Source organism: Chiloscyllium plagiosum, unplaced genomic scaffold, assembly GCF_037043375.1.
Source record: "Chiloscyllium plagiosum isolate Xiang-an unplaced genomic scaffold, Cpla_swu_hap1 HiC_scaffold_1, whole genome shotgun sequence".
Classification (NCBI taxonomy): Eukaryota; Metazoa; Chordata; class Chondrichthyes; order Orectolobiformes; family Hemiscylliidae; genus Chiloscyllium; species Chiloscyllium plagiosum.
In genome coordinates this window covers 94137048-94161635 of record NW_028270139.1, presented here as the reverse complement: position 1 = coordinate 94161635, position 24588 = coordinate 94137048, and the positions used below count along the sequence as shown (strand labels likewise).

The following is a 24588-nucleotide window of genomic DNA, read 5'->3' as shown; positions in this document are numbered from 1 at the left end:
TAGATTAGATTCCCTACAGTGTGGAAACAGGCCCTTCGGCCCAATAAGTCCACATAGACCCTCCGAAGAGTATCCCACCCAGACCCATTTCCCTCTGACTAATGCACCTAACACTATGGGCAATTTAGTATGGCCAATTCACCTGACCTGCACATCTTTGGACTGTGGGAGGAAACCGGTGCACCCGGAAGAAACTCACGCAGACACGGGGAGAATGTGCAAACTCCACACAGACAATTGCCAGAGGCTGGAATTGAACCCAAGACCCTGGTGCTGAGAGGCAGCAATGCTAACCACTGAGCCACCATGCTGCCCCAGCCACCATGCCGCCCCAATCTAATCATATGTAACAAACTGGCTCCAAGAGCTTCCTGTGGGAGACAATTTCACAGGTTCACAACTCTCAGAGTAAAGAAACTCTTCCTTACCTCAGTCCTGAATGGTTTACCCCTTATTCTTAGACTGTGACCCCTATTCCTGGACTTCCCCAACTTCAGGAACATTCGTCTCACATCTAGCCTGTTCAGCCCCAGGATTTTACATGTTTCTATGAGATCCCCCTCATACTTCTATGTCTTGTCCCAGCCTCTGCTAATTTCAGGAATGAGTTAATAAGGTTAGCACCGATCTCTAAATTTACAAGGTCAACACCATGCAGGGAAATGGACTCACAGCCAGCAGTCTTACACAAAGAATGATCTTGCCTTAGACTTTTAAATGTTATACGATCTACAAAGGATGGATGATCAGAGCAGACATCACTGAAAGCTGGTGAGTGGGAGAGTTTTCAGGGTTATTTTTAAATCTAAAGGCTGATTTTCTTTCATTTAATAATTAACTCAAATTTTAAGTTAGAAGTTTAATGGCCAGATTTTCTGAGGTGTGCCCTTCTTTTTTATGAAAGAAGGGAACTCTGCATTTCTGAGAAGAGATTCTATGTGGGGCTCCCTCAGGAATGTGGAGCCATACTTCCATTCTGTCAAAGGAAGGCAACCATGTCCCATTTTTCCAGCATCAGCCACTGCATCCTGAAATGTAAAGGCTCAGATGGCCATTTTGACAGTTGCTGTCTAAGAATAAATAGGTAAATGTGATGTAAGGGCACTAGCAGGGGAGGATGCCAGATAGGTAGGGGATATAATGGCAGTTAATGTGTCAGGTGGCAGGATTCCAGGATAAGTACAGTGCCAACTGATACGGATGCCAGCTGATGAACTTATAGGGTGCCAGTTAAGTAGAGTGTCAAGATGCCTGGTTGGTTGGATCACACTGGGTCCAGCCTGGTGGAGAGTTGGTTCAGTGAAGGTGATGATAGGGGGTGGGCTGGATATGGCTGAGAGGTCAGTTCTGGTGGCAGGAATGGTCTGTGGTGGCAGGAGGTTAGTGAGTAAAATTAGGGCGATGGTATTGGGGGCAAAGTACTAGATTGGATTGAAAATTCGTTGGCTAATAGGAAACAAAGGGTAGTGATAAACGGCTCCATTTCGGAATGGCAGGCAGTGACCAGTGGGGTACCGCAGGGATCCGTGCTGGGACCGCAGCTTTTTACAATATATGTAAATGATATAGAAGATGGTATCAGCAATAACATTAGCAAATTTGCTTATGATACAAAGCTGAGTGGCAGGGTGAAATGTGATGAGGATGTTAGGAGATTACAGGGTGACCTGGACAAGTTAAGTGAGTGGGCAGATGCATGGCAGATGCAGTTTAATGTGGATAAATGTATGGTTATCCACTTTGGTGGCAAGAACAGGAAGGCAGACTACTACCTCAATGGAATCAATTTATGTAAAGGGGCAGTACAGAGAGATCTGGGTGTTCTTGTACACCAGTCAATGAAGGCAAGCATGCAGGTACAGCAGGTAGTGAAGAAGGCTAATAGCATGCTGGCCTTCATAACAAGAGGAATTGAGTATAGAAGCAAAGGGGTGCTTCTGCAGCTGTACGGGGCCCTGGTGAGACCACACCTGGAGTACTGTGTGCAGTTCTGGTCTCCAAATTTGAGAAAAGACATTCTGGCTATTGAGGGAGTGCAGCGTAGATTCACAAGGTCAATTCCTGGAATGGCAGAATTACCTTACACTGAAAGACTGAAGCGACTGGGCTTGTATACCCTTGAGTTTCGAAGACTGAGAGGGGATCTGATTGAGACGTATAAGATTATGAAAGGATTGGACACTCTGGCAGTAGGAAACATATTTCCACTGATGGGTGAGTGCCGAACCAGAGGACACAGCTTAAACATACGGGGTAGACCATTTAGGACAGAGCTCAGGAGAAACTTCTTCACCCAGAGAGTGGTGGCTGTGTGGAATACTCTGCCCCAGAGGGCAGTGGAGGCCCACTCTGTGGATTCATTTAAGAAAGAGTTGGATAGAGCTCTCAAAGATAGTGGAATCAAGGGTTATGGAGATAAGGCAGGAACAGGATACTGATTAGGAATGATCAGCCATGATTATATTGAATGGCAGTGCAGGCTCGAAGGGCTGAATGGCCTACTCCTGCACCTATTGTCTATTGTCTATTGGTCTGGTTGGGTCTTGAGATGCTGGCAGGTTAGACTCTTGGGGAGGTGTATTGCTGGGTCTATGAGGTAAGTATGATTTTAGTTTAATTGTTACTCAGGAGTTAGACTGTCTTTATAAACATGCAAATTCTCCTGAGTAACTATTTTATTGAGCAATTTCCTCAGAATTTTCCAAAGTCTTTGATTTAAATGGAAACTTTTGAAAGGCCTCAGACAGAAATGAATTGCCCAACAGAAAATTCAATTTCCCGGGTTATTCCTTCCGTGGAACCTATGGTTGGGATCTCCCAGGGTCCCGACAAGCAACTTCATCTACCTTGGAATAATACCTGTCCGGCCAGCAAAACATCTAAATCAACATTTTCTTCCAGTCTGAAGTCATGCAAATTCTCTAAGAACATTTCCAGTTGGTTAAAGCGACTTTTCAAAAGCTTACGTTTTTGAAAGAGGTCTCCTTCAGATACAGTCTCCCCTGCACTGAGAGCTGCTTTGTGGACTGTGTTCACTGGGACTTTAGTGAGTGAGAGGGAGTTTTATAAGGAAGGAGAAGGTGCTCCTTTCTTCTACCTTTTCCAGCCTCCACTAATTGGCCTGCTACTTTGGTAAATAACTGGTGTGTTATTCCACTTTTCTAATTGTAATAAGTACTTTTTACAACTTACCATATGGGCTGGTCAACTAAGCTGTGTGGAATGCTCATCCTGTGGTATTTGGGACGTTATTGACACTTCATGTGTTCTTTGACCAACACATCTGCAGGAAGTGCTATCTGTTACACGAGACTTGAGTTGTGGGATTTTGTACTTGAAAAGTGGCTTGAGTCACCACTGTGTATCTGAGAGGCACATGTGCATAACATATCTAGGGAGGCACAGACAGCTAGGTTTGGCGTATACAGGCAGAGAGGGAATAGGTGACTGCCAGGCTGTCTAAAAGGAACAGGCAGTACAAGAGACCCCCTGAGTTTATCTTCCTTGTGGATCAGTTTTCTGTTTTGGATCCTAGCGAGGGTAAGCTTCCTCAGAGAAGTACAGCTAGAGCCAAGTCTGTGGCACCACATGTGATTCAGCTGTATGGAAAGGGAGATAAAGAGCAGCAGGGCAGTAGTGATAGGAGGTTTCATAGTCAGGAGTCAGCCAGACATTTAAGTGGCAGTGAATATGTCTCCAGGGCGATGTGTTCCCTCCCTGTTGCCAGGGTGAAGGATGTCACGGAGCAACAGCAGGATATCCTTCAGGGGGAGAGCAAAAAGCCCAAAGTTGTGGTTCATGTTCATACCCATGTCATGTACAAAGAGAGATGAGGTTCTGTAAGCAGGATTTAGTGATATTTGGAAGGAAATTAAAACTTAGGTCTTCAAGAGTAGTATTCTCAGGATTAGTCCCAGTGAGCACAGAAATAAGGAGGATAAGTTGGCTAGGGAATCGGTGAAGGAGGGAGATAATTAGATTTTTGAGGCATTCGAACAGGTTCAGGGGCAGGTAGGGAACGCCTCAACTTCCACCTCGGAACACTTCAACCCAAGGGCATCAAAGTGGACTTCACCGGTTTCCTCAATTCCCCTCCCTCGAACTTATGCTAGTTGCAACCTGCCAGCTCAGCACCATCCTCACAACTTGTCCTGCCTGCCAATCTTCCTTCTCACCTATCTGCTCCACCCTCCTCTCCAACCTATCACCTTCATCCCCATCTCCATCCACCTATTGTACTCTTTGCTACCTTCTCCCCAGACCCACCCCCCTCCCAGTTATCTCTTCACCCTGGAGGCTCTCTGCCTCATTCCTGAATAAGGGTTTTTGCCCAAAACATTGATTTTCCTGCTCCTCAGATGTTGCCTGACCTGCTGTGCTTTTCTAGCACCACCCTGGTCTTGACTCTGATCTCCAGAATCTGCAGTCCTCACTGGAACTAATATGTTCACAGGGGAAATTTGACAAGTTTGAAGCTACCTTGCTAGGGGGATGGGAACCTGAAGGGCAATTCAAATTGGAAGGAAGGAGATCAATGGCAAGTGAAATTAGAACGCAGGCAAAATGGGGGTGAGCATTAAGTAAACTGGGAATGCAGAAAAATATCAAAAAATCATAGCTAAGCCCAATCTACCTGACTGCATACAGTACTTACAATAAAATAAGTGATTTAAATAATTAGATAGCAGGAAATGAATATGATCTATTTGCCATTACAGAAAGATCCCTGCTAGATGACCAAAACAGGCAACTAAATCTTCAGAAAGACAGGTTAAAAAGGAAAAGGAGGTGGTGATGCACTGAAAAAACTGACAGGGTCAGTACCATTAGTGAGGGAGAATTTCAACTTCAAAGAATAAAATGTGGAATCTGTTTGGGTGGATCTATGAAACAGCAAAAATTGGTAGGAGTTGTTTATAGAGCATCAAACATGAGTGATAATATGGAGCACAGTATTGATCAGGAGGTAAGAGAAGCATATAGCATGGGTAATGCAGTAATCACGGATTACTGCAATATACATGCAGACTGGGTAAAGCTAATGAGTCCTAAAGCTGTGGAGGACATGTTTCTGGAGTGTGGAGGGGATTGTTTTTCTACAGCATTATGTTGAGGAACCAATCAGAGAATAAGTTATTCTAGACCTGTATTATATGCAATAAAAAAGGGCTAGTTAATAATTTTGTTGTAAAAGAACCTTTTAGGGACAAATGACAATAATATGATAGAATTTTATTTCATTCTTGAAAGTGAGGTTGTCCATTGTGAAACCATGATGTTAATGTTGAACAAAGGAAATCATGAAGTTATGAGGGGCATCATGACGAATGTGGATTGTACATGGGTCTTGTAATTATGAGTCTCAGGCTGATGGTTTGGATGGATTCAGTTCCCACCATGGTAGATGGTGAAATTTGAATTCAGTTTTTAAAAATCTGGATTAATAACTATCATGTAACCACTATTAATTGTCATAAAAAGCTACCTGGTTTACTAATGTATTTCAGGGAAGGAAATCTTTCATCCATACCCTGTCTGTCCTACGCGTGATTCCAGATCTACAGCAAAGGAGTGGGCAAACTCGAATGGCAATACTAGCAACAGCATAGGAATTCATAGCAGGGAAAGGCAATCCAGCTGTTTGAGCCTGCTCCACCATTTAACATGATCATGACTGATCTTATCCTAGTCTCAACTCCACTTTCCTGCCTGCTGTATATCCCTTTATCTAGCTTTTCATCGGAACCATGTCTATTTCTTTCTGGAATCCGTTGATTAATACTGCCTCCACTGCACTCTGGGATGGTGACTTCCACAGATTCACAACCCTCTGAGAGAATGAGTTTCTCTTCATCTCAGTTTTTAATTTACCTCCTCTCACTCTATATCTATGACCTCTTGTTTCAGACTGTCCCCCAAGGGGGATCTCCTCTCATTCATTTGAACTCCAGCACATACAAGCCCAAGCTATTCAGCTGCTCCTCACATGATTGTCCTTTTACCTCCAGAATCAATCTGATTAACCTTTTCTGAACTGCCTCCAGTACCACGATATCCTTCCTGAAGTTAAAGAGATCAAAAATGGATGCAATACTCCAGGGGTGGTCTCACTTTTTACAATTGTAACAACACTTCTTTACTTTTATAATCTAATCCTTTTGTAATAAATGCCAGGATTCCATCTGTCTTTCTTATTATATGCTGCATCTACACATCCACTTTCTGTTTTCATACACAAAGGCGCTCAGATCCCTTTGCGCTAACGCACTTTGAATCTGCTTATCATTTAAATAATGATGTGCCCTTTTATTATTCCGGCCAAAATGGACAACTTTGCGCTTACAATGCTAGCCCAGCTAGTGCCACTCACATCTAATTTAAATAAATTTAAAGGAATTATGACACAATATGCAACAATTATACATTTCCTCAAGGCACAAAAACCCCAAAAGTCAGTCAATTGTGCCTAATAAGTTAAAGATTGTATAAGATTAAAAGAGAAAAACCTATAAAAAAGTTGCCAGAAATAATGATAAATGAGAACTTTAGGAAGCTTTTGATAAAGTCTCTCACACCAGGTTGCTTAGCAAAATTAAAGCATGTGGGCTAGGAGATAATATGGATTAAGGTTTGACTATCAAACAGAAACAGTGGGAATAAATGGGTCAATCTCACATTGGCAGCATGTTACTAGTGAGTTCACAACAGATATAAATGATTTGGATATAGGACTAAATGTAATATTTCCAAGTCAATGGAAATCAAGATGGAAATGTGTGCTGTGGGGAAGTTGCAAACTGGCTTCTGTAGGTTTTCAGTAGATTTAGTGAATGGGCAAGAACGTGGCAGATCAAATGCACTTTGAAAATATAAGATCATTCACTTTGATAGAAGAAACTGATGTGCAGAATATTTCTTTAATGGTAAAAGGTTAGAAAATGTAGATCCACAAATGGACACAGATAGCCTCATCAATAAGTTACTGTAGATTACCTTGGAGGTACAGCAGGCCATTAGGAAGGCTAATGGTAAGAGGTTTTGAGTACAGGAACAGCAAAGTCTTGCTTCAGTTGTACAGCACCCCATTTGAACTCCACCTGGAAAACTGTATGCAGTTTTGGTCTCACCTCAGCAAAGTTATTATTACCTATGAGGGACTATGACAAAGGTTCACCACACACGCTTATGGGATGGTGGGACCATCCTATGAAGAGGGATTAGGAAAACCAGACTGTATTCTTGAGATTTTGTGAATAATGAAAAGTGATCTAATTTAAATTGACAAAATTCACAAAGGGATAGACAGGACATAAACAGAAAAGATGTTTCCTCTGCTAGGGGATCTATAACTCGGGTGGAGGTGGGAATACTATTATGGACTAGGCCAAATCCTTCAAAATATTTTTAAAAGATGGCCTAGACACCAACTTTTTTCTTATTTTTAAAGGCAAGTGGGATTGCATTCTGGATGCAATTTGATTGGTCAAACTACCAGGCCTGAAGCAAAACACACTTTATTCTTACACTATACATGTAGTTAAAATATAAAGAAAAGGAAGAAGAATTGGGATAATGTAACGTTATTGGAAAACCTAACAGAATAATAGATTATTTAACTACTAAACAACAACTGTTGCAAGATAGTAACACCTCATAAACACACCCCCAGCAAAGGCAAATTTAGTAAAATAGATTGTCACCCATGCAATTCTCTAATCCAGGAGGAAAGAAAATCAAGAGAAAACTCAGAGAGAGAGAGAGAGAGAACTCAAGCATTTGCTGTAGCAGGGAGATATGTATAGCACCTTCCAAACCCAACAATACTGAAAGTTAAACTAAAATCTTGGTTCTGTAGGAGCTTGACCCCTTCATGCTGCTTCTATTGTTCCAACTTTAGAAAACCCAAACCTTCACAAGCTGTTTGGAACAGCCAGCTCATCTCCTCTGTCTCAATCTCTTTTTTTAAATAAAACTAAGGACAAAATATACCTCTTAAAGCCACAGTATCATTACAGAAACATTTAAAGAGGGGAAGCCATTAAGGTTGAAGATGAGGAGAATGTTTTACTCAGAAGAATTCTGTACCTCAAAAAGGAAATCTGTCATGGAATAGCTTTCAGAATAGCAATGATGTAAAGGTGAAACTGTAAAAAGTCATTGAAGTCATGGTCAAGTTAAATGACGAAGCACATAAAATGTTGCTTCTGGGTCCTCTTTGCCATCATGAGGATGATCCGTGGGTTCGGTCTTGAATCAAAGCCTAAAACCCTGAAGATAGTCAAAGAGAGTGCCTTTATGTTCCTTCTCGTGTCCCAACACTGCCATCTACCCCGACCTGCCTCATCTGGTATTGTTGGAAAGGCAGGTCAGATTGGAGGTCAGCCCTGTCCACATTGTATGGATATGCTTCAACAGCAATGAATGGAAAGAAACGAAGTCACATCCTTTACATAAGGGCACTATGCCAGTTGGAACATCAATCAAGACAACTTATTTAGTATTGAATGTTGATTGTATTCTCACAAGGTTTGGTTAGCATCGCTCAACGTTACAATTCTTTCACCAACTGAATCATCAATTTTTGTCTTTTAATTGTGACACTTACCTTTCTGATTTGCTGAGGGCACTAAGAGCACAGACTCGGGGGAGTTTCCAACTGAGTTGTAGGCAGTAATTGATATTACGTATGATTCTCCAGAAAGAATGAGACTATACTCCAGGTTAGTACTGTTGATGCACATCACTGCCTGACTTTTTCTTTCTTTTATCTTCAATTGGTATCCTTTTATGATACCATTAGCCTCAGATTTGCTCAGTTCCTGTATGTTTAAGTTAAAGTTAAATTTAAATTAGATATATATTTTTATTATGTTTACATCTGTTAAATGAGTGAACATTAGACTAATTAAGTACAAAATAAGGATAGCATGCAAACACTGGCAGCAATACAAAGAAAAGCCGTGAGTGCGAGGAGTCTAGGATTGCAAGAATCTTCTTTTCATAAAGAAAAAGATCAGTACTAGATTGGGTTTTCAGAATGGTGGATGTGAAAAGCTTGGAATCATTTAAAAATCAATGAGATGTAACCCTGGTTGGGATAGATGGGGTGGAGGACAGAGTTGTACTGGAAAAATCAATGGTGGACTGAATTGTGTTTATCAATAGGAATTTTCTGAATGTAGACACTTCAAAAATGTGTAGGCAAAAGTGAGGACTGCAGATGCTGGAAACCAGAGTGGTGCTGGAATAGTTACACATTTTGTAAGTTTAGATCAGAGTGGTGCTGGAAAAGCATCTGAGGAGCAGGAAAATCGACGTTTTGGGCAAAAGCCCCTAATCAAGAATCCTGATGAAAGGTTTTTGCCCGAAACGTCGATTTTCCTGCTCCTCGGATGCTGCCTGACCTGCTGTGCTTTTCCAGCACCACTCTGATCTAAACTTAAAAAAATGTGTAACTATTGTATGTGGTCAGTGCTAAAAGGTAAATGGTATTAAAAATGTATATTGTAGGTTTTTAAGAAAATCATTTCAGTTTAAAATCTGTGCAATGAAAATTAAGTTTCAGGGAGGGCATAACGGGTGAATGTGGACTGTTTCAAAATCTATTGAAATCTGCCATTTCATCTGAAATCACAAGAGGGAGACTTTTAGAATGGACCTAGCCTTGGGCAAAACAGTGCTTCTTGCCTCAACACACATCAAAGTGGATGCCTTTCAAATTGAGAACTATGCATTTGAAGCATTGATTGCTTCAGCTGAAAGATAATAGTTGAGTTTAGCCCCAAAACCGAGATGAATCAGCCATCATAACTGGAAAGATGATTCATCAGTCTGAATCAGATCATTAGCAAGTTGACACATACAAAACTGAACACAAAGGGGAGTTATGACCAAGGCAAAAAAAAAGAAGAATGTGCTCATAAACCAAATACTGTTTGGTTAAGGGAAAGCCAGGCAGATGGTCCCAAAAACAACAGAACTGCTGGAGAAAACTCTCCCTCCCAAAGTCTGCTGTTCTGAGGAAACTACCTGTACAAGAAAACACCACTATTCAACTATAGAAGCCTTCTCAGCTGCTAGAAGAGTTAACCACTTCAGTTCATCAATAAAGAACTCACAAAACAAGTGCCAACAGTACACCCTAGAGATTTACAGGGATTTAAAACTTATTTTCTTCTTGTCTTAACTTTACAGATACCATGATTGAAACACTTAAAAATCTTGTTAATACCTGCCAGAGAACTAACTTTGATATTCTTTTTCCCACTGAACCGACTTCGTACTGATACCATATCCCATTGTGTTGACCCTGCTATATTCCAGTCTCTCAACACAGACACCATCTCAGCTTCTCACACATGTTACTAGAAACAACTACAACTGGGATTGCCTGAGCCCAAACTCTTCACAGAATGAAGCTACCAATGTTTCCCTGGCTTTCCCTGAGTCCCAGTACATTCAGCAGCATAAAGTTAATTGCTGCATTTCAGCTGCATGCTGCTGACCGCCTCTTTATCTGTTTACTGAACCTTGATGTGATCTGTTCTGTTTACATCTTCCAAAAGGGTTCCATCCCTGTTGCTACGCAGAATCTACTGAATCAAAGCTGGGTACATTTTATAAGCCAAATGTTGCAATTTCCAGTCAACTAGAGGTCACCTCTATAGACACCACTGATGCAAACATACAAACAAAAGATATGAATAAAATGTTGATCTTAACATGTGTCATAGAGTCATAGAGATGTGCAGCACGGAAATAGACCTTTTGGTCTAACTCATCCATGCCAACTAGATATCCTAACCTAATCTAGTCCCATTTGCCAGCACTTGGCCCATATCCGTCTAAACCCTTCCTATTCATATACACATCCAGATGACTTTTAAATGTTGTAATTGTATCAGCCTCCACCACTTCATTTTGCAACTCATTCCATACACCCACCACTCTCTATGTGAAAAAGTTACCCCTTAGGTTCCTTTTTAAATCTTTCTCCTCTCACCTAAACCTATGCCCTCAAGTTTTGAGCTCCTCCACCCTGGGGAAAAGACCTTATTGACCTGATAACTCAAGACTCTGTATGCTCTAACTTCTCGCTTCAGAGATAGAAATTTCAACCTTCCAGCACATTCCTCAGTAATGCCCTGATATATCAAAAATCTTTTGTCATGATAGTATTAAAGTATGGAATATTGGTTTTCAAATCTGATATTCTTTACCTGGGGTTTCATAGATTGAAATGATCCTGAAAAGGAAAATTGTTTGACTTAAAATGAACACAACAATCAATCACCACAGAGGTTGGCCAGACTTTGTGAAATCGTGACAAACATTCTGAACAGAATTCATTTTTGTATCAAAAAACACTGAAATTGACCATAAAATGGCCAGTGAAATGCCTTGCTTGTTGTAAACAGCCTATCAAACTTAAGAATATTAAGGTACATGAATTTCAGTGCTTAAATTATAGATAAATTGATGATTCCAAAGACAATAGGAATGTATCGAACAGCATCTCCCTTTGATTGCTCATAACAAGTGAGATATTGACCATAAGCAATTAGGTTGTGCTCACAAAACTCAACACACAGCATTCAACATGAGATGTGATTCTGTGATGGGACAGAATTTGTTAAATAATCTTCAATGTGCTACAAAATACACTGTCAACTAAATTAAAGTTGTCAGTTGGGTTCCGTTGTGACACACTTGCACATATTGGAAACAATGTGCATTAATAAACAAACATTGTGGCTGTGTCAACTCAACAAAAGAATAACAGCCGGTTTATTTTTCAGGCAAGGTCTTGATCAATCAGTGTCAACTTGATGGATTTAAAATTTAAACAAAGCTTGACAGTTAACTGTCAGTCATAATCTATTTGGCACATTCTCCATGGCAATGCTTCTCCAAATCAGAGTTCACTTGCCAACAATTTAGCACTCTCATCTTATACAATACAAAAAAACAGTTTTCCCTTTTCATTGGCATGTCTTCCACACTGTCCTGATGAATGCAAGACAAAAAGTTTGGTAAATTGTGTCTTTTCTCAGCAATACTCAATACACCACCAAATGACACGGAGAAAAAAACCCAAAAGAACTGCAGATGCTAGAAATCTGAAACAAAAACAGACACTATTGGAAAATCTCAGGTGTGGCCTGAAATGCAAACTCTGATTTCTCTTTCCAGATTCTGCCACAAATGCTGAGGTTTTCCGCAATTTCTGTTTTTGTGACAGGCAGAACGAAGCATCTTTAGCAGATGTAATATGAAGATCCTTGTGGGATTTTTAAAAGAATCAAAACTATAGACTTTACAATTTAAAGAAATGTTTTAGTAAATCTAATATCCAGGGAAAAAGTTAGAATCATTACCTTCCACATGATGAGTACTGGTCTATTTTGTGAATTTGGATTTTTATTTACGATCCACAGATTTGGCCCTTGAGATGGTCCTAGGACAAAAGTATAAGAGAGAAACTTTACTGATTTTTTTTTCAATAAAATACTAAACAGGATGGATTGTAAAATTACTTAGATACACAAAACCTAAGTGCTAATGTGTACATAAAAGAGTAATATTCCAATTTTTTGTTCCTGATGTGGTGCCTTGACCTCTACAGATGTACCCTAGAAGTTTAGATACATAATTTCCTGACAAAAATTTTAAGTGCAGGAAAATAACATGCAAAATAGGCTAGAATATCTGAAAAATGTAAGCAGCAAGCAAAATTACGGGCTGTCGGCAAATACAATTAGGAAAAATTTTCCAACTGAAAACCAACCTTAATGAGACTAAGTAACATATCCTTCCCTATTCCACTTTCACTGAATTTTAGCCATGCATATTCAGCACTTCAGGGTGATTAATGAAGCAAGCATCACAACTACATGTCTCCCACGGAAACAAATGTCCATCTTCTAACTTACATTATTGCCTTTTACCTCATAAATTTTAATGTCTATGTAGCGATAACAATAACTTTTATTTTGCAGTCCCAGCCATGTATTAAAGCATACCAAGGTCTTTCATAAGAGCGTTATACTGGAGAATGAAATACACGGATGACATCAAGGCTGATGACCAAAAGCTTGGTCAAAGAGGCAGATTTTCAACATCATCATTTAGGAAGTGAGACAGAGACTTTTAGAGTGTGCCAGACGTAAAGGCTGGAAGTATGGTCACAAATAGTGGAGATTAAAATCAGAGTTTCTCAACAGCTCTGAGTTAGACAGGCATCTCTATCAAGGAATGAGGAACTGAGCAGATTATTGACTCAGAGGGGAAAAGTCATGGAGAGATTTGAAACAAGGATGAGAAGTTCTAAACAGAAGATTTGCTTCACTGTAATCCAAGGTCAGTCCAACTGATGACAGGGATGATGGATGAACAGGACTTGGGTGTGAATTGGGACATAGATGGCAGAGTTTGGAATGCCCTCAAGTTTACACAACATAGATCCTGAGAGGCTGGCCAGAAGCATAGTGGAATAGTAAAACCTAAAGGTAAAAAAATGCATTGGTGAGGGTTTAAGGAGCACTTGCGTTAGACAGAGATGGTTTGTATTAATGATGCTGCAGGTGTGTGGTTAGGAATTCAAATCAGGGTCAAATATGGCATCATGGTTATGAACAATCTGGTGAGTCCTAGGTGCCAGGGAGCTGAATGGTGTCAATGAACTTTTTAGGCTTTAGTCTTCATACCCAATTGATAGTCTCCAACAATAACATAGATCTCTAGGCCTGATACTAATCTTTCCAATTCTACCAAAAAAAGTGTGGTCTTTAAAACTCACAGAATTACTAAATAAAATTGGGCCTGTAACTGCAGAATGTCAAGGTCAGAGGATTCAACATGACATCTCACATGATCCACTATGACGTTCATCGTGACAAGTTATGGCATAACAAGTCAGGGGAACCCTCAAGATGTTTATGAAGCATTGAGATGAACATATGACACACCACAGGACATCAGGCCACAATTCAAATGTTGGAATATAAATTAGAGGAGATGGATATTTAAGATTGGAGAGAACATGATGGGTCAAAGGGCGTCTTTCTGTGCTGCAAAAACTCTATGACTCTAAGTCACTCACCTTAATTATGATCAATATAAACAATATTAAAAATGTTCTCTTCACTTGATGCTAAACCAAAACTGTTGTCTAAGTAATTGCTGATTTATGGGATACAATTTTGGTGGGGATGTTGAGGAACAAGGATAGTTATTAAATGCAGTTGAACCTCCACCAGTGGAGTGCCCCAAGGATCAGTGCTGGGTCCTCTACTTTTTGTCATTTACATAAATGATTTGGATGCGAGCATAGGAGGTACAGTTAGTAAGTTTGCAGATGACACCATATTAGAGGTGTAGTGGACAACGAAGAAGGTTACCTCAGATTACAACAGGATCTTGACCAGATGGGCCAATGGGCTGAGAAGTGGCAGATGGAGTTTAATTCAGATAAATGCAAGGTGTTGTATTTTGGGAAAATAAATCTTAGCAGGACTTACACACTAGGGAGTGTTGCTGAACAAAGAGACCTTGGAGTGCAGGTTCATAGCTCCTTGAAAGTGAGGTCGCAGGTGGATAGGATAGTGAACAAGGCTTTCCTTGGTATGCTTTCCTTTATTGGGGAGAAAGTGAGGTCTGCAGATGCTGAAGATCAGAGATGGAAATGTGTTGCTGGAAAAGCGCAGCAGGTCAGGCAGCATCTAGGGAACAGGAGAATCGACATTTCGGACATTAGCCCTTCTTCAGGAATGAGGAAAGTTGGTCCAGCAGGCTAAGATAAAAGATAGGGAGGAGGGACTTGGGGGAGGGGCGTCGGAAATGTGATAGGTGGAAAGAGGTCAAGGTGAGGGTGATAGGTCAGACTGGGGTGGGGGCGGAGAGGTCGGGAAGAAGATTGCAGGTTAGGAAGGCGGTGCTGAATTTGATGGATTTGACTGAGACAGGCTGGGGGGAGGGGAAATGAGGAAACTGGTGAAATCCGAGTTCATCCCTTGTGGTTGGAGGGTTCCTAGCCGGAAGATGAGGCGTTCTTCCTCCAACCGTCGTTTCGCTGTGGTCTGACGATGGAGGAGTCCAAAGACCTGCATATCCTTGGTGGAGTGGGAGGGGGAATTGAAATGTTGAGCTACAGGGTGGTTGGGTTGGTTGGTCCGGGTGTCCCAGAGGTGTTCTCTGAAACGCTCGGCAAGTAGCCGGCCTGTCTCCCCAATATAGAGGAGGCCACATCGGGTGCAGAGGATGCAATAGATGATGTGTGTGGACGTGCAGGTGAATCTGTGGCGGATATGGAAGTTTCCTTTGGGGCCTTGGAGGGAGGTGAGGGGGGAGGTGTGGGTGCAAGTCTTGCACCTCCTGCAGTTGCAGGGGAAGGTGCCGGGAGTGGAGGTTGGGTTGGTGGGGGGTGTGGATCTGATGAGGGAGTCACGGAGGCAGTGGTCTTTACGGAATGCTGATAGGGGAGGGGAGGGAAATATATCCTTGGTGGTGGGGTCCGTTTGGAGGTGGCGGAAATGACGGCGGATGATACGCTGTATGTCCCCTCCCCTATCAGCATTCCGTAAAGACCACTCCCTCCGTGACTCCCTCGTCAGATCCACACCCCCCACCAACCCAACCTCCACTCCCGGCACCTTCCCCTGCAACCGCAGGAGGTGCAAGATTTGCGCCCACACCTCCCCCCTCAGCTCCCTCCAAGGCCCCAAAGGAAACTTCCATATCCGCCACAGATTCACCTGTACCTCCACACATATCATCTATTGCATCCTTTGCACCCGATGTGGCCTCCTCTATATTGGGGAGACAGGCCGCCTACTTGCGGAGCGTTTCAGGGAACACCTCTGGGACACCCGGACCAACCAACCCAACCACCCTGTAGCTCAACATTTCAATTCCCCCTCCCACTCCACCAAGGATATGCAGGTCTTTGGACTCCTCCATCGTCAGACCACAGCGAAACGACGGTTGGAGGAAGAACGCCTCATCTTCCGGCTAGGAACCCTCCAACCACAAGGGATGAACTCATTTCCCCTCCCCCCAGCCTGTCTCAGTCAAATCCATCAAATTCAGCACCGCCTTCCTAACCTGCAATCTTCTTCTCGACCTCTCCGACCCCACCCCAGTCTGACCTATCACCCTCACCTTGACCTCTTTCCACCTATCACATTTCCGACGCCCCTCCCCCAAGTCCCTCCTCCCTATCTTTTATCTTAGCCTGCTGGACCAACTTTCCTTTATTGGTCAGAGTATTGAGTAGGGAGTTGGGTCATCATGTTGCAGCTGTACAGGATATTGGTTGGGCCACTTTTGAAATATTGCGTGCAATTCTGGTCTCCTTCCTATTGGAAAGATGTTGTGAAACTTGAAAGGGTTCAGAAAAGATTTACAAGGATGTTGCCAGGGTCGGAGGATTTGAGCTATAGGGAGATGCTGAATAGGCTGGGGCTGTTTTCCCTGGAGCGTCGGAGGATGAGGGATGACCTTATACAGGTTTACAAAATGATGAGGGCATGGATAGGATAAATAGACCAAGTCTTTTCCCTGGGGTCGGGGAGTCCAGAACTAGAGGCCATAAGTTTAGGGTGAGAGGGGAAAGATATAAAAGAGACCTAAGGGGCAAATATTTCACACAGAGGGTGGTACATGTATGGAATGAGCTGCCAGACGAAGTGGTGGAGGCTGGTACAATTGCAACATTTAAAAGGCATTTGGATGGGTATATGAATAGGAAGGGTTTGGAGGGATATGGGCCAGATGCTGGCAGGTGGGACTAGATTGTGTTGGGATATCTGGTCGGCATGGACAGGTTGGATCGAAGGGTTTGTTTCCATGCTGTACATCACTATGACTCTATGCTCTGGTTGGCTAGATTGCATTGTGAGATAAAGTCAACATTCCCCGTATATGGTTTCAAGACAATAAATAGAACAGTAGGACAAATTATATATCTGTTACACATTCCAATAGAAATACAATAAATAGAAAATTAATGCTAACTATTCTTATTCGCTCATGGGATGTGAGCATCAATGAGGAGGTAGCAGTATTTAATGCCCACCACTAACTGCTATTGAAATTGTTGGTGAGCTGTTTTTTTGACCTGTATTAGTCTGTTTGGTGTGAGTAGACACATAATTCTGTTAGGGAGGAAGTTCCAGGATTTTGATCCAATGATACTGAAGGAATGGTGGTATATTTTCAAGTCAGGGTGGTGAGACACTTGGAGGGTAATTTGCAAGGTATGGTGTTCCTGTGTATCGCTGCCCTTGTCTTTCTAGATGACAGGGGTTTGGAAGCTGCTGTCACAAAGGAGCCTTCATGAATTTCTGCAGCGCATTTTATGGATCTTACACAGTTTTGTTGCTGAGGGTCAATCAAGTGGGCTACTTTGACCTAAATGGTGTCAAGCTTCTAGAGTGTTGTTGAAGCTACACTCATCTGATCAAATAGGGAGTATTTCATTAAGCTCCTAACTTGTGAACTGTGGGTGGTGGAGAGGGTTTGGGAAATAAGGAGGTAAGGTACTTGCTGAAGGATTCCTCACCTCTGACTCACACTTCAAGCTTCAGTATGAGTATGGTGAGCCCTGTTGAGTTTCTAGTTAATGGTAACACCCAGGATGTTGATAGTGGGGCTTCTGTAGTGGTAATATCATTGAATGTCAAGATTATTGAAGCTTAGATACTCTTTTTGTTGACTACAGTCATTGATTGGCACTTGTATGGTGCACATGTTATTTCAGTACAAAGTTGGGAATAGTCAATCTTTAAGCAGAAATAGAGATTTCTGATTACACGGTAATTATGTCAGCCAGTTTGCAGTATTGGATTTGCTGCTCCATTATTATGTAGCCAACAATATTAGTTTAGGGACTTTAAATGTTAGACAGCAATATGACTGTAAAAAAAAGTTAATTAAAATTCTAGTTGTCTTTGAGTTACTTGCAGTTTTCAATTCCATCAAACACAATGTAAATGGTGTCAATAGAAACAGATTTTATTATTTACTTACGATCTTCAGAAGTAGTTCCTGTTTTCTCCAAACTCCAATCACTCCAATAACCTTTTCCATCCTGTTTCATGCAACGGATTGCCACAATATACTTTGTAAATGGCCTTAGGCCTTTAATCATGAAAAACTCTGCATGATGAGAAGTTTCATTTTGATCAGCCTAACGTAGAAGGAAAACAAAACTCTCGTATTGGTTGAAGGGCATTCAAATTTGTATTTCTACAATGATGTCTCAGTGACCATCTAAAGGGGATTGGATTGTGCATTAGGACATAGATTGACCTTTTCAAACCAAAACCAAATTGGCTGGATGAAAATTTCCTTCAGCGCATGCACCACTTGTTTGTAAAACTGTGTCTAAATACTCGTGGTCACGGGGAGAAGAAAGTAGATCACTCAGTTGAAAGAAGCGGAATGATAGAAAGCTCAATTTTTCAACCAAAACTATTAAAGCAAGTCTGAAGATTCATTGCTAATACACAGTAAAGGAAAGATTAACATTTAAGATTTCAATTCTTTATAGCTTCAAAAGATAATTAATTACTCTTAAACTAAGTGACATTAAGAGGCATTAAACATTTCAGAGATCTATTAATAACAAAAGTTTTCTTAACTTCAGCATTTTCATTAACTCTTTTCCCACTGATGAACAGTTGAAGTACTGTACCTCAATCCAGTCTGCAGTCCTAGCCATTCGATATCGGAGGTGATATTTCAGTGGAAACACTTTTGGCAATTTCAAAGGGTTTTTCCATTTCACGATCAATGATCTGCTCAAACCATGACCAGGTTGTATTGACATGATAAAAATGGGTTCAGGCTTGACTGAATAAAGTGAGTCCAAAAGATAATACATTAAATCCTTGAAATGATGGTTATTATCATAAATGCATTTTGGCCTAAATCTTCCAGTCCGCAGATAGTTGGATACCAAATGTACCTTCAAAGATATGTATTGGAACGCCATGGACATCCATCCATGGCTCCATGGAAATTTCCTGGGAAGTATCTGATAGATAATCTCCCAGCTCCCTGACACCCTGAGTGAAAGTGTCCAGCTTGCGTTAAATTTGGAGACTTGGAAGAGATCTCACTTATTTACCTGAATAGTCACCCAGCAAGTGATAAAGCATGGCGCTGGATAAAAACACAGCAGGTCAGGCAGCATTCGAGGAGCAAGAGAGTCAACGTTTTGGGCAGGACCTTTCTTCAGGACTCAGGTCCTACCTGAAACATTGACTCTCTTGCTCCTCGGATGCTGTCTGACCTACTGTGCTTTTTCCAGCACAATGCTTTATCAACTCTGGCTCTCCAGCATCTGCAGTCCTCGCTTTCTCCCAGTTACCCAGGAAACATTAGACAGATTAAAGTAATGTCCACCTCCTGGACAATTATACAAACTACATCTCCGATTCCTCACTGAGTCGCAGCAAGGACCCTCCTGCTCCTCCCCCACACTCAATCGACTCCCTGACTCCCACCTGAGTACCTTGACCATCCAATTCTCTGAAGCCTCGATCCACCAACCTTTTCTGACCATCGACCTCCCCATACCATCCAAATACACTCGTATTTCTAACATCCTCAACCCTCCATCTCATTCATGATGTCATGGTGCCTCTTGATCCAGTCTCACCCTCCTATTACCCTATGACGCTTTCCATATTATTAGCTAACACATCCTAGCACCCTGTCACTCTGCCATTAAAATTCTGCCAACCTATTCACCATTCTATCGCTAATTTACCACTTATTTCACTCACATTCATTCACTGACACACTGTAAAGCTTTTAAAAGCCTCAAAGTATCCAGTATGATCATAAATGAAAAATTTCTAAAATATGGCAGCCAATGCTCTAAAAGGAGCCAGGAATAGAAGTCCTGGCGGGAAGTGCACACCTCTGTTGTTATATAAACAATTGAGAGCAGAGTGACAATCCCACAGTCAGTGCCAATTCTTGGAAGATATAGCCCAATATTTTGTATATAACCATAAGATTTATTACACTACAATAACTGACACATTAAACCTTGTTATGTTTCTATTAATTTAGTATATTATATACAATATCACAATAATACACTTTTGCAGGTTGTTATTTCTGGGATAGCTCCTCATTACATACAGTTACCACATTACCTGAATTCATTATGTCCAACACTAGGTGATCTGAGTCCGTTTTCCCAAAATTATTTTTTGCCTCCACCCAAATGGTATAATCAACATAATAACGAAGATCTGGATAAAAAATTGTGCATGAGTTCTTGGAATTTTCTGGAATGCAACTTTGTAAAGGAATTGAAGGAATGCTATAAAAAAAGGAGTAAATGGATGGTTACAAAATATGCCTTGGACTGATTTACAGTAACATTGGCTCTACTTTTTGATTTGTCATCAAATTCAGAAAGATCACAATTTAATCTTGACTATAGTAGGTAGGAATCAATCTGTTCTAACATCTTCGTTGTTTAATGAATGCATATCTTTTCCTGTGTGAAGTTTCCTCTAATTTACTCTTCTATTTTTTTGATTCATTGGTGATGAATTAGGAAGGCCATTCGAAGTAGGCTGGGAGGCAGGAAGTGTGGAAAAAGACAACAGGAGAAAAATGTTTATGCCAGCTGGTTATATGTTAGCAGCAGAAAGGCATCCACCAATGAGAGGTGGGCAGCTAATTAATTGGCACGTTGGCAGCCATTTTACTAGGATGTTGGCATTTTGTCATCATTAGAAAAATCCTTTGCTGCATGTAGCATCCACCAGTTACATCAGAGTAGTATTCCAATCAATTCCTCGGAGGTGGGACAGGGTTCATTTCTGGAGGTTCCAGGTCTCAGTGAAGGAACCCAACAGCATGAAGTGCTACCTCAGGTGACCATGACACCACGACTGAAGGGTTCAAGCCTCTGATCATTGGCATCTGCTTGGCCGGCCCTGGGACATCAGTAGATCACCAACCAGTCCTTTAAGGGCACCTCAAGATCCTGGCCAAAATGGGGTAATGTTCCCCAGAGCCATCCTCTGTCTTGACACCAAAGGAGCTATTCTCCAAAAATGAGATTAGAAATGAGATTCTGAAAATAGGCAGACCTTCCAGTTCAGTCCTGCTTTAAATTGTTCATTTTGGAAAGGAGAAGAGAAGAAGAGAGCGTTATTTAAAATGGAGAAAATCTGCAGAAAGCTGCAACAAAGAGGGTCTTGCAGGTTACCTATGCATGAAACACAGAAAGCTAGCACACAAGTGCAGTAGGCAATGAAGAAGGATAATGAATGTAGAGCTTTATGTAGAGGGTTGGAGTATAAGGGAAGGGAAGTCTCACTTCAACTGTACAAGGTGCTGGAGAGATCACAGCTGGTGTATTGTGAGCAGGTTTGGTCCCGTTATTTAAAAAGGACAGATATTATTTCATTAGAGGTAGTTCAGAGAAGGATCACAAGGATGATCCCTGTGCTGGAGGGATTGCCTTATGAGCAAAGACTAAACAGGTTGGGACTCTGCTCACTGGAGTTTAGAAGAATGAGAGGTGATCTTGTTGAAACATGAAGGATACTTAAGGACCTTGACGGGGTAAATCCCAAGAGGATGTTCCCCCTCATGGGCAAGTCTAGGACTAGAGGGCAGAGTCTCAGAATGAAGGAGTGGTCAGTGTAAGACTGAGATAAGGAGGAATTTATTCTGAGTTTTGTGAATCTTTGGAACTTCGGATCAGGAGGGGAATCAAGAGTTATGGGGCAATGGCAGGAGAGTGAGGAATGTTGGATCAGCCATGATTCTATTGAGTGGCAGAGCTGCTTTTAGGGGCTGAATAATCTTTTTTTATGGTCTTAAGTCTGATGGAAATGCAAGATCAAAGATTTGACAAAGTTACAGATACAAGGGAACTTGTGATTTCAGTTACAGGGAGTCATTTCGTCTCAATTGCCTTAAACATTGTGCCCTGTCAGGTTGGGAATGCAGTATCCTCAGTCAAGAGTTCCTTTTCTTGGCCCTGACCTGTCAAAGGCCCTGTGTTCAAATGGTGTTTGCTATCGCGAGCACAGACAGCAATAGGAATCAGCACCACTGCAGAAGAGGAGATCCATTTATTACGTCGAAGCCAGCAGCCTTGATCACTTCCAATGTCTATAAATGCTTTGGATTATCTGGAGATTATGAATGGTTTTATATACATACAAATTCTTTAATTTTATTCACTATCTGTACAATCTTTTTACATCAGACCTTATGTCTATGCTTGTTCATAAAATTAGCAAAATTAAATACCCACAACAACTTCAGTTGATATGAGCTTGTGATGTGTTTGTCTTTTCCTGGATTCCACCAACAAGTCATATTTTTATCATAATATGTTATGCAGGACAAATTTGAGGGCTTCTCAGGTGGGCCTGGAGAGAAAGGACAGTTGATTTTTAATAAAAACCAAAATATTGTAAATCAGAAACAAAAACAGAAATTTCTGGAAAAGCTCAACAGGTCGTCTGTGGAGAGAAATCAGAGTTTACATTTTGTAATGTTCTTCAGAGAAAGGGTCATTCAACCCCAAAATCAACCCCATAGATACTATGAGACGTGCTGAGCTGTTCCAGCAATGACTGTTTTTGTAGTTGATTGTTAATACCCATTTAACATAGTTGATATTTTAATTAAACGTGATAGACAAAATAAACTAACCTATTCATTGCAAGATTCAAGAATTGCCGTGTAATTATTATAGTAGCCTTTGTTACACATCTCAAGCAATCTTTTTCTGGCTCCCTGCCCTTAAGGCATGCGTCCCTTTAACTTGCACTGTGAAAGTTTGTATTTTAACACTTCCTCCTATTGTGCTTTTCCTACTCTGCTAAAGCTGCCTGTATCTTTTTATGATTTGGTGCAGCCGGTGTTGGACTGGGATGTACAAAGTTAAAAATTGGACAAGACCAGGTTATAGTTCAACAGGTTTATTTGGAAGCAGTAGCTTTCGCAGCACTGCTCCTTCATCAGGTGGTTGATGACCGGATGAAGCAGCAGCGCTCCAAAAGCTAGTGCTTCCAAATAAACCCGTCGGACTATAACTTAGTATTGTGTGATTTTTAACTTTGTATCTTTTTATACAAATGTGTACCTAGTCTGGGTTATCAGCCACAGAAAATCGTAAAGCTTATTTTAAAAGAAATGGTGATGAATTACAGTTGTTTGCATCTATGATGTTGAGATGCTGGTGTTGGACTAGAGTGGACAAAGCCAGAAGTCGCATGACACCAGGTTATAATCCAATATTATTTAAAATCACAAGCTTTCAACTTGCTGCTCCTTTGTCAAGTGAACTGAAGAGAAGCGCACAGGCACAGAATATATAGACAGAGAGAAAATGGCAAGATAATTCTAGGTAATTAAAATTGTTAACTAACACGCACAAATAGTGTGAGTAAAATTAATAATAAGTCTTTGCCGGTAATCATTTCATAGATCACTTGTTATTCAGGTGGTGACAGTTTACTCACATCATTTGTATTAACCTGTTGACGCTCTTGATTGCCTGTTAAGACTTGTTATGCAGCCTGTCTAGTATTTAACTGACTAAGCCACCAGATTCGATGCAGATTGAAAGCACCCACTTCATTTGGGTTGCACTTACCACTACACAAGCATACACTGAATTGTAGACAGGTTAGCCATCTGACATAATCCCTTGGATGCCACATATTAACCACTGAAAAGCAAAACACAATTCACTGTTTTTGCAAAAATTCAATATCTGCTACCTCTAATGTAAATTGATGTACAACATTAATAAGGAACCAGCATTTAAAAAGAACATAGCTCGGGAATATTTCCTCCTATTTCTTGCTGGCAGAAGCAGACTTGGAATCTTGAATGCCTGTGAAGTGAATTCATAATGGACAACAAAGAGATGGCAGACCAGTTGAACAAACACTTAGGATCTGTCTACACAAAGGTGGGCACAAACAACCTTCCGGAAATGTTAGGGGACAGAAGGTCAAACATGAAGGAGGAACTGAAGAAAATCTAAGGATGACAACTCTAGCTATTCAAGCTTCCCTCTGTGCTGCAATTTTCAAGCCCAGCAATATTGTTGCATATCTCCCCAGTACCTCATTAGCACAGAACCGTTCACCTCAGTCAGCGCCCTAACCATGCAATGTCTGCTGTAGCATTATTTTTTGCCGAAGGACTTTTTTTTAACCAATAGGGTGATGGGTAGAATTCAACACCTCAAAGTCACGACAAGAACCTACATTTAACATTTAATAAATATTTAGATGAACGCTTGAAGTGCCTTGGCATTCAAAGCTATGGGCCAAGTGCTGGAAAATGGGATTCAAGTAGATCTGTGGTTGATGTCTGTCAAGGACACAATGGGCTGAAGGGCCTCTCTCCGTGCTGTAAAACCATATTATTCTATGATTTGCTTCAGACCAATGATACCCCATCCTGTAATGAGGTTACCAGAGTTGTACACAAAGTTCCAGCCTTGGCTCAGCCAGCACTTTATCCAAGCCCAGCATTTCATCCCTGCTTTTGTATTCCACCTCTTGACCAACAAATGAAAGTGCG

At 41.2% G+C, this 24588-nt stretch overlaps 1 protein-coding gene across 3 annotated transcripts in view; it reads right to left on the bottom strand.

The window, feature by feature from the left end:
- The window catches only part of LOC122549302 (interleukin-6 receptor subunit beta-like), a 144698-nt gene that overhangs the window by 23993 nt on the left and 96117 nt on the right, over nucleotides 1–24588 (bottom strand). For 2 of the 3 annotated variants that reach the window (XM_087989035.1, XM_043688881.2), the window contains 7 exons: nucleotides 23648–23722; nucleotides 22298–22415; nucleotides 20169–20338; nucleotides 18695–18852; nucleotides 18028–18187; nucleotides 12378–12457; nucleotides 8606–8819 (listed from right to left, as the gene is read on the bottom strand). In XM_087989035.1, coding sequence (XP_087845161.1) covers nucleotides 8606–8819; nucleotides 12378–12457; nucleotides 18028–18187; nucleotides 18695–18852; nucleotides 20169–20338; nucleotides 22298–22415; nucleotides 23648–23722 — 975 coding nt within the window. Of the gene's footprint in view, nucleotides 1–8605; nucleotides 8820–12377; nucleotides 12458–18027; nucleotides 18188–18694; nucleotides 18853–20168; nucleotides 20339–22293; nucleotides 22416–23647; nucleotides 23723–24588 lie in introns of those variants that run through there. The other variant, XM_087989038.1, reaches the window with a different exon arrangement.